The following is a 9,819-nucleotide window of genomic DNA, read 5'->3' as shown; positions in this document are numbered from 1 at the left end:
TAATTGTTGTGGGATATACATTTAGCTAGCTTGCTAGCCAGCTCAGGTTTTAGTTCTGAAGTGCTTTTAAGTTTAATCAGCTTTGTAGGAGATGAAGTTAATTATTTACTGCGGATAGCCACCAATAGGAAGAGGGAGTTTATTAAGGGAAGTTCATTAAAAAGGGGAGACAGATGGTAAAATTGATTATGGGAAGAATGGGGTTGGTGAGCTTGTTGGGGCTTGGGATGCAAACTGCTTCCATTGTTGGTATTTGGAAAGAGCAAATTGCTTTCTAAATATTTAGGGAAGGGAATCTGGAATTTAATTTATGGTAGGATATCACAGCTCATTTGGCGCAGCACTACCCTGTTTTACTGTATAACAGAAACATCAAGTACAGCCCTGTCGGAAACCCTGGTTTGGGGAAACCTTTATCCTGCACTAGTCCTGTGGTTGAAAGATACCTTGCTGCATCTGAGCTGCTTTCCCTCTGCTGTCCCAGATCTCTTGCAGCCAGTTATAAATTAAAGACCTGGAGTCATAAGAGACTAATTACTGGCTGGATCACTCCTGTACAGCCTGATCAGTTAAGAGCAGATTTAGGAGGAGGCTGGCTGCAGACACCTGCTTTTTTTTTACACTTCTTAAGTTTCAAGGTTACAGAATGCTGGCTTGGTGAAGGACATGTACATTTGTGTGTAACTTTTAACATGCCGTTCATTGGCTATGCTCAATGAATCTCAGTAAATGAGATTTATAGTCACAATAGCGATATATAAGTTCACATGTCTATGCTATCTTATTGTATAAGAGCTGCAGTTTGGTATAAGAGACCAGTCTCTCAAACTGAAATGAGGTCTCCTTTAAGACAGATTTCTGTGTTCTAATATAGGGAAGCTATCAATACAGAAGAGAATATGGTATTTTATTGAATCCATAAGTGTGATTTATTTTCTACATGTAATCAGTAACACGCTGATGAACCCTATCTACTACAAACAAAAGATTATCATCAAAGGCTAATTGATTGATCATTCCCAGACACTTATAACAGATTGCTCAACATACAAACATTTAAAAAAAAAAGCTGCACAATATTGCACTGCAATTCTAGTGTGTATAAGCAGTCAATATATACTGTACAATACTACAGATGAAAATGATGTATTTTAATTTCATTTTTTAGTCTTGTTTTTTATAGTACCGAAAAACTAAATTCTGTTATTTGCCAATGCATTATAATTGCAGCACCTGCTACCAGTAACGAACAGTAACTATTAAAATATAATTTGTAACAGTTGTACATTACTTGTGGATGAGAAAAAAAAAAAACAACATGCTGAGGTTTATGATAATTTTATTATTATTATTATTATTATTATTATTATTATTATTATATTATTATTATTATTATTATTATTGATATTAAAAATGAAATACATCAAATGTGAATCTTGCCTGTTGGAAGTCTAGTGTGCAGAGGTTAAATGAATGAGGAACACGTAGGGTTAACTGGATTTAATAACATAAATGTTGTTCATGTGAAGCATTTACAGACCTCTTATCCCTTCATATCGAATGATTTCCTTACAAATCAAATGCAGGATAAACAAAGAGAAGTCTAGTAACCAGTCTGTGTATCAATGCTGTCCACAATGTACATGGATGGTTTGCAAGAATAGCATAAATAGAAGCTCTGAACAAATAATTGCACTGAATTGTGACAACTGAATCTAGTCAGGTCTTACACAGGATTAAATACACGTCTGAGCCTCATTCAAGGCTTACTGATTGAGATGAGGCTGCAGTAACCTCCAGTGTCACCTGTACACATTCAACCCACTTTAAAACAGGGCATGAGTGGGTGTATTTTTATATTACAATCTATTACTTAAATAATGTTACCATTCTGCAGAAATAAATACTGGAAGTGGCATGACAATATAAGGTTTAGTAAATGTAATGCAGTCTTTATATATATATATATATATATATATATATATATATATATATATATATATATATATATGTAAACATTTCATTTTTGCAGGTATACAAGTGTTGGATCAAATACTCAGTATTTGGAAAAACAGTGCACTTTTACTGGGAACATCTACAGAAAAATTGAGACAGCAAATGTACGCACTGTTCCTTTTTAACATCACTAGAAAGCTACTGCAGCTTTTTTTTTATTGTAGTAGGCTTCATCTTCATATGTTTGACATAACTTGGTGACAAAAAAAAAATTATAATTTTTGGTACAAAGCATCTAGAAAAGCATTACTAGTTTTAAAAAAAATTAACAAAATAGTTCATCTGTCACTTGTGTATCAGTGCTAATTTAGACCAATTTCATATATATTTTATAAGAAAATAAATAATGCCTTTATACAGTGCCATTATTTGTATTTAAAAAAAACAAAAAAAACAAATAGGCTTGGCGGCTCATTATGCAAAATACAGTCTGACTGACAAAATAACATAGTGTCCCTGGAAACTCATTTTAAACATATTCAAGTATTTTTTTTTCAAGCAAAAGCGTGTGAATACTACTGATACACAATGAAAAATGTTAGTTGACATTATTGCTGCATTTCCCTTTAACTTGACATTTGTGCCTTTAAAAAAAAAAATCAAAAACAAAAGCCTACTTGCGCCAGGAAAGTCACAATATCAGAATGTGACAGCTTTGTCTGAAGAACAACATTCTACGGTTACTACAGTACCACAGTTTTTGACATCTTCCAAATTGAACATGAATGAATGTTGTTTGCAAGTTAGGCATGATCTTGTTCCAGGTGACTCCTATTCCCTTTGTTACGATGTGCCAATGGTCTTCAGAGCAAAATGCTCCAAGCAAAAACTGTTGCAAATTGATGGTGCTGGTTGTAAATCACTGCCATTATGGTATACTGTGACATCCCTATGTTACCTGCCAAAACCAAGCTATTTATAAAAAAAAAAAAAATAATCACACTTTCCCTAAAACGGAAAGTTCACTTCAAGTTCTATAATTATTGCAAAAAAAAAGACGTGCATTTTCATATCCCTCCTCTTTGAGTCAGTTCTCAAAGATAGCACCATGACATTTTGTATAGTTACGCTATAATCGTTCATAAAAAAATAGTGCCTTTTTTTCTTTAGAAAAAGAAATCGACGTAATCCGTGGCGATGTGCAACTGCACTTTCTTCACGATGCTGAATGTCTGTCTTTTTTGTTTGTTTGTTTGTTTGTTTGTGTGTGATTAGAAGGTGCTGGATCAGGAATTTAGATATAAACTCCTTAAAAGTGTTGGTCTCCCTTTTATCATTACAGGTGCAAAATAACAAACAAAAAAAAAGAACTAACAAAAGGAGACAGCTTTATCTCCAAATTTTTTTGTATGGAATAGTCTTTTTATGTTGGTTTGTTTTTTCCACAACCTTTTTTTTTTTTTTAATTTTAAACTTGCCATGCTATATACCCTTTCTTTCATTTTTGGTTCCACCTGTACTGCCTTCTGTTCAATTGTTAACTCTGTTAACTCTCTTTTTTAAGATTGTGTGCGTGGGGCGGGGGGGGAGGGGGGAGGGGGGGGGTGGGGGTACATGAAGAATGCCACAGAAAGGACGCCAATAACAAAGCTATAATCCCCTAGTCTTTTTATCTCCCGTTGTGCAAACAAAATCCAAACTCATTTCTCGCTGGTGTAGTTCTCTGTCAAAGGTTTAACTGTAACAGGCTGTTTGCTTGGGAGGGTGATGAGAGGCCTGTGAAATCTGGTCTGCTCCAGGGCCTTGATTTCTTCAGCATGCCGCCGAAACTTTCTGGCTTTCAGGATGGATGGGACACCTCGTCTCAGCCTTTGGGCAGCCTTTTTCTGCCACAATTCATACTTAGAATACTTGGCAATGATTGGCTTCTTTGAGACATCCTATAATTAAAAATAAAAAAGAATGACATTAGTCAACCCTCAGGGCAATGGTTGAAGCTGTGGTTTGCATGCCAACACTGTGATTTGAGTCTTATGTTAAAAAGTTCTCAGCATCGTTTAAATATATACATTCTTAAAAGTGATAATTTCAGATAAAAACTAAATGGTTTTCTAGTCTGATACGGCATGTTCCTTTCTGGAGTCTTCAAGTGCTGACCTGGGTCATTTTACAGGTTTTATTATTATTGTTAGTTCTCTGTGTTTATATAGTGACTATTCAAACGTCAAGCAGTTGAGTCAAAAGAAGACTTAATTTCCTTGATATTTAACTGAAGATAAAAGAAGTCTTCGCACATTGCATCCCTGCACCAATAAAGAAAACAAGTTCCTGATTCTTCTCCTGTTCCTGGTAAACAAGGCCTCAAAATTGGTCAAAAGGTCACTAGGACTTGGACAGTGTTCAGATAATGCTATGGTTACAAATAGTAGATTTCAATGTTGCACAAACTGCATGTTCCTTTTTGCTTGTTGTTGAGTATGTATTTACATTTTGTTTCATTTGCTATATAATACATAGGTCTGACGCTGGTGTGCAATTAGGAATGCTTGTGTTTAAAATATCTCCCAGGCACACAGCGTTATGACTCAACAAGACAGTTAATACTCTAATGCTTGTTTTGGGGTTATGACATATAATTTGAAAAGCTCACTAACTAGGGTAAAGGGCAGCATCAACACAGGCAGATCCTGGTCAGCACTAAAGTCAAGGGCTTGTTTTGGGATAAATGCAATATCTGATCTGTTGGACGGTGTGAAAATACTGCTTTGCTTACTTTTCATATCAATCAGTGTGAGAAGGTCTCAGTTTACAGGGTATTTTGCAATGGCAAGCACTTTTTTGATTGCCTGTACCTGGGTATTAATAAACAAACCCCAAAATACAGATCTTTAAAAAGATAAGAGGATTTCTGCATGTGATTTGAGATGTCAGAGTATTATTTGCACGTACCTTGTTTAATGCTAATGGGATGACTTGGAATTGCGTGGAGGACACATCTCGTTCTGACTTGGCAGGTTTTGCACAGTACATTTCCAGAAGTCTCAGATCACAGCTACTGTAACAGCACACTTCTACAATTCCTTTTTGTGACCTTCGGATGTTTGATCTGCTTGGTGGCTTGCCTAAAGAATAATGAGAAGCAATGTTACCAGTACAGAAATACAATGTGAATGCTGTAAAGATCTAGCTCAGCACACATGGTTTTGATATAGTAATCAAACTGTTTAACTCTTTGGTTTGGGAACATTTTATTAAAAGAAAAATAATAAACTTTTTTTTTTTCTTTTTACTAGCACCTTTTTAAAATTATAAATGAAGAGGTTAAACTGTAGACAAAGTAAAGCAAACAACTGCTTCAGGCAGTTTTACAGTTTTACCTAATATATGAAGTTTTGGATTATTTGTGAAGTTACAATGCCACAAAAGTGTAAATTCCCAAACCCAAAGTTAAAACTATTGCAATGAATCACATAGAACCCAGCCGCTAAGCTGTGGTTTTGAAACTTGTATCTTTCTGAACAAACAGACCCTCACATTAAAAACTGAAACTTTCAGTTCTTTTCTGTGAAACTAAAATTTGGAGGCCATTGCCTGACCTTGCCAGCTCAGCACTGAGGTGATGTGAAGGGCAAAAGTTCACTAAACTTGGTGGCATTAACACCAGACAGCAGGTAATAGCCAAAGTAATACTGGGTCTCTGAGTTTCCCAGGGATGTTTGCCTGCCAGTGACTGTTTACTGGGGACTGCACGTTTTGTACACTGAGCTTTTTTCTGGGCCCATTCTACAGGTGGAAGCTGTGCTGATAAATTTACATTTGTTGTTTCTCAGTGCACACAACTATTTTACTTCTAGTATCTCAAATTTGCGTGAGAATATATAAACTGCACAATAACGTTTCTCAGCATGACCTCCCACAACAGCTACACTTTCTTATTTAACTCCTTCAATCCCTACCCACTGTTTAAAAGCCTTCAAAAAGCTGCTGGAAATGGGTGTGTGAGATTAACCACTATAAAAGTTATCACACAGCCTTCTAGAAATGTGTCATACATTAGCTGTACTTGAAATACAAACTGAGAAACTAAACAGGTTTAATAGCTTTAGAACACAGACTTAGTTTCATATCACCAACAAAACATTGAAGCTACCGTACTCTCCCACACACACTAAATATATAAAAAGTTGACTCAGAAACACCCATCAGAATTTTTTTTTTTTTAAATTGATTTATGATTAAAGTTTTTTTTTTTTTTTTTTTTATTTATTTGTCCACTTAAAGTTGTTTCAAAAAAGCCTGGGAACTGTTTTGAAGTGGAGAATGGAATGCTACTTCAGTATTACTTTCACCAAAGGAATGTAGAAGTAAACAAATAGTCCATTGTGACTCGTTTAGCAGTGTGCCTTAGCTTTGTGTGTCCCTTTCATATTGAGGAGAAACGGAGTGACAAAATGTGCCCATTCATCACAATCGCAGGCCGGGGATCTTTAGCTACAGTTTACACATCGCAAGGATTTATTTGCATACCTGCAGGCTACACCAGCAACTACCCTCTAAGAAGCTGGAATGCTGTCGTGTATTATTACCTTAACTAAAGAACTAATTTACTCTCAAAAGCCAGTTTATAACATTGGAAGATAAGTGGAGCACTTACTTTGCAACAGAATAAAAGAAAGGATTGTTGCTGTACTCTGCTAGTTTTACTTCTGTTTTTTATTGGGTGTAAACACACTAATGATCCCACAATTATGAGCAGTGGCATCAACAAACCAAGACAAAAAGGATGTGTTTCCCATTGTATTCAATTCCATTCCAAGTGAGCTCAATGTGCCTGAACGACTTGACTCATTTTGACTTACATCAAATAGCAGTATTTTTTTCAAACTTACTGAAATAAAAGCCTCTGTCACCACAAACGAACTGTAGTGTGTCGACCAGTTCGCCGCCACATAGCGTTTCAGCTGAAGCTATAGAATTGGCCACATCTACAATGTAGACTGTCAGGGCGATGGTGAAGACCAGTAGCTGCCTTGAGGTAGACATCTTTCTGACCTAAGAAAAGGTGACAAATAGGTTAATACCCCCACCAAGGACACAATTATAAGCTGCAGGTGATTGTCATGTTAATCTTGCATTTGATTAAAAGACTAAAGTAAGATGCTCAATGCCCCAATAACAATACATGTGTAGCAAATTGTTGTAGCCAATTTGACGCTATGAATTTCAACACTGTCTTCAGCTGTGTACAGTAAAGCCACATGAGGATAAATCTTGCTACTGTGTGGCAAGAAATGGTATATAGACTTGATTATAATGAGCGATATACACAGTGTTTCATTAACACCTTTGGCACAGCCTGCATATTTTTAAAAACTTACTGACATTTTAAATAACTCCATAAACAAACTACAGTAAATATTTTTTTAATTTCGTTTTTTTTCTCATGTGTATGTATGTATATATATGTATATATATATATATAATATATATATATATATATATATATATATATATATATATATATATATATAGATAGATAGATAGATAGATAGATACATAGATAGACAGAACACACACACGCAAATGAAATGTGTCCCTAGCCATAGCATATCTTCACACAGGGACATCAAGCAACTTGTTCAAGTTATACCACGAAGCCAGTTTACAATGAAATGTAGTTCAATACACAAACAGTGGTCAAAATAGCTTTTTAAGCAAGTCAAGTTACAATGCACCGTAGTTGTCATTTTGTAGTCGAAACAGTATTTACAAAATAGCTTTGTCGGGAATAATTCAAATATATATATATATATAAAGATAGCAAGCTATATAAGGATATATATATATAGTATATATATATATATTTATATATATATAATATATATAAAACATATCTATATATAGATCATATATTATATATAGTTATATAATTTATATACTATAACGTATAACAATCAAATTCAAAATTGATTGAAAATTTTACTACAAACACAGACAGCCCACTGGAGTATGTCATTTGTTGTACAAGAACATATTCTTAGTTAAGTTTGTTCAAAACAAAAAGTAATATTATCAATATGCTTTAAAAAAAAAAAAAAAAAAACACCTTTCCATTGCAGTGCAAGTGTAAAGACATTAATTTAATTGCACCCCACTTCAAAAATTAGACAAACCTGCACCAATCAACAAAATTGAATTTTTCCTTTGCGTTACCTTTATGCTGTTGCTACTTTTCCCAGATTCTATGCAGTTGTGGCAGTACGCTTGGTGCTTGTTATAGTTAAGATGATCTTCCATTTCTGAAGTGGTTTGTTAGATTTCTTTTGGTGCAGAGGTTAAGGTTGTAGGTCTTGTGTCAGGTTCCCAGTTTCTGCTGCAGTTATGTTGTGTAAGGCTGCTCCACTGCTGAGGAGACAGGCTAAACTTCAGAGTGTTAACTAATATATACCAAACCCCCTCCCCGCGCTGCGCATGTGTGACGCTACCTAAAACATTAATGTGTAAATGAAGGAGGTATCAGTCAAGCGTCTTGAGAGAGGTTGTGGGCTGGAAACTACAGGCTACAGCACTTCGGAAAAATAAAAGTGGAAGGCTATTAGTAACGTTTGCTTTACTTTGGCCAATTTTTTTTTAATTTTTTTTTTTAATGTGTTTGTGTTTTGACGTCTTAAGGTTTCTTATTAAGACGTGTAACTGTAGCGTCCACGAGTCTTACAATTCATTTTTTATACTGTAAATGGAATTAATTGTATAAAATTCATTCAAAACAATGTATATTTAAAATGCATTATGTATCTGGCTATCTAGCTGTCATTATTATTACACAACAGAACTGTTTTTTTTTTTGTGTGTGTGTGTGTGTGTGTGTTTATTTTTTTAGACTTAAAAGCAAAACCTTTCATAACCACTGTAACAGAAGACGATGTAAAAGCTGACCAGAGAACCTGTTGTTTTCCTCATTAACATAAAAGGGTCAGCATAGGGGGTGTTAAATAAGGGGTATTTGCCTAAGGCTAACTTCTTCACATATTTACTGATGTGACTTCCCCCCTATCCACCACACAAAAGAAACTAATGAGTTTGAGAATTTAAGCCAGCTGAAAAACAAGTGCTGGACTTTTATCTGGTAAACAGCTTCTCCCCCCAGGACAGTAAGAAACCCTTGCTTCTGTATATAAAAAAGGTTTAATTGGAGGTATGATATTTATTACAACCCCTGTGTTTAAAATAGGAACAATTTTATGGAGTTAATATATGGTTAATAAAGGCAATGCCTACATTGCACAAACAGAATTTCAAATAACTAAAGCAGCATCATCCCACAATTAAATTACATTGTATGATTATACTGTATATAACTGGATGACATTTTACTACATATTAAATGAGACTGTTGGCTTCCAGTTTGCTTACATTCTGTAAAGGTATTTTTGACTATAGACCTACAAACTTTTGTCAAATCTGAAGCCTCTTGCCATGTCACTCTTAAACTACTGCATGCAGCATTAGGAGGTTATTAATGGCATCTACAATGGAAGACATGGAGAAAAGGGATTTCCTTTCAAAACAAAGGAAATAGATACTTTTTAAAACTACAGAAAAAACTAAAATTGTGATTTTTTTTTCAACATGTGCCTGAAATCTAACATTTTTAAAGACCTGTTTAAAGTACTGGGCACTGCCTTTGATTCCTTGCGTTTTATAGTTTAGTGCAAAGCTGAAATGGTTGTGATCCTATTTGTAACAACTGTCCCAAAGACACAAATGCCTGACCTTTGTACTGGAAGAAGAAATCTATTGTTAGTTTTTGGAGAAAAACAACTTAATTTAATATTGACTTTGAAATCTGGCAATGGTGTGCAA

General features: G+C 34.8%; 1 protein-coding gene across 1 annotated transcript; it reads right to left on the bottom strand.

Annotated features, from left to right (window-relative positions):
• Positions 1 to 3,519: 3,519 nt before the first annotated feature.
• On the bottom strand, positions 3,520 to 8,387 carry LOC121294909 (insulin-like growth factor II). The gene is made up of 4 exons (XM_041219097.1): positions 8,170 to 8,387; positions 6,846 to 7,008; positions 4,906 to 5,078; positions 3,520 to 3,896 (listed from the first exon to the last, which is right to left on the bottom strand). Exons 1-4 carry the CDS (start codon positions 8,251 to 8,253, stop codon positions 3,657 to 3,659), a joined length of 660 nt encoding a protein of 219 aa, XP_041075031.1. The 5' UTR covers positions 8,254 to 8,387; the 3' UTR covers positions 3,520 to 3,656.
• Positions 8,388 to 9,819: the final 1,432 nt, after the last annotated feature.

This window comes from Polyodon spathula, chromosome 19 (assembly GCF_017654505.1).
Source record: "Polyodon spathula isolate WHYD16114869_AA chromosome 19, ASM1765450v1, whole genome shotgun sequence".
Lineage (NCBI taxonomy): Eukaryota > Metazoa > Chordata > Actinopteri > Acipenseriformes > Polyodontidae > Polyodon > Polyodon spathula.
Note: the sequence above shows the minus strand (reverse complement) of the source record. Positions and strands in the feature narration are given on the sequence as shown.

What these genes read in the sequence shown, in the direction of transcription:
- LOC121294909 (XM_041219097.1), bottom strand. Translation starts at nt 8,253, where the DNA reads ATGGAAGATCATCTTAACTATAACAAGCACCAAGCGTACTGCCACAAC. An exon ending in AAAGTAGCAACAGCATAAAG is followed by an intron (nt 7,009 to 8,169) that starts GTAACGCAAAGG and finishes ACCTTTTCTTAG; the next exon opens with GTCAGAAAGATGTCTACCTC. An exon ending in TCCCATTAGCATTAAACAAG is followed by an intron (nt 3,897 to 4,905) that starts GTACGTGCAAAT and finishes TTTTAATTATAG; the next exon opens with GATGTCTCAAAGAAGCCAAT.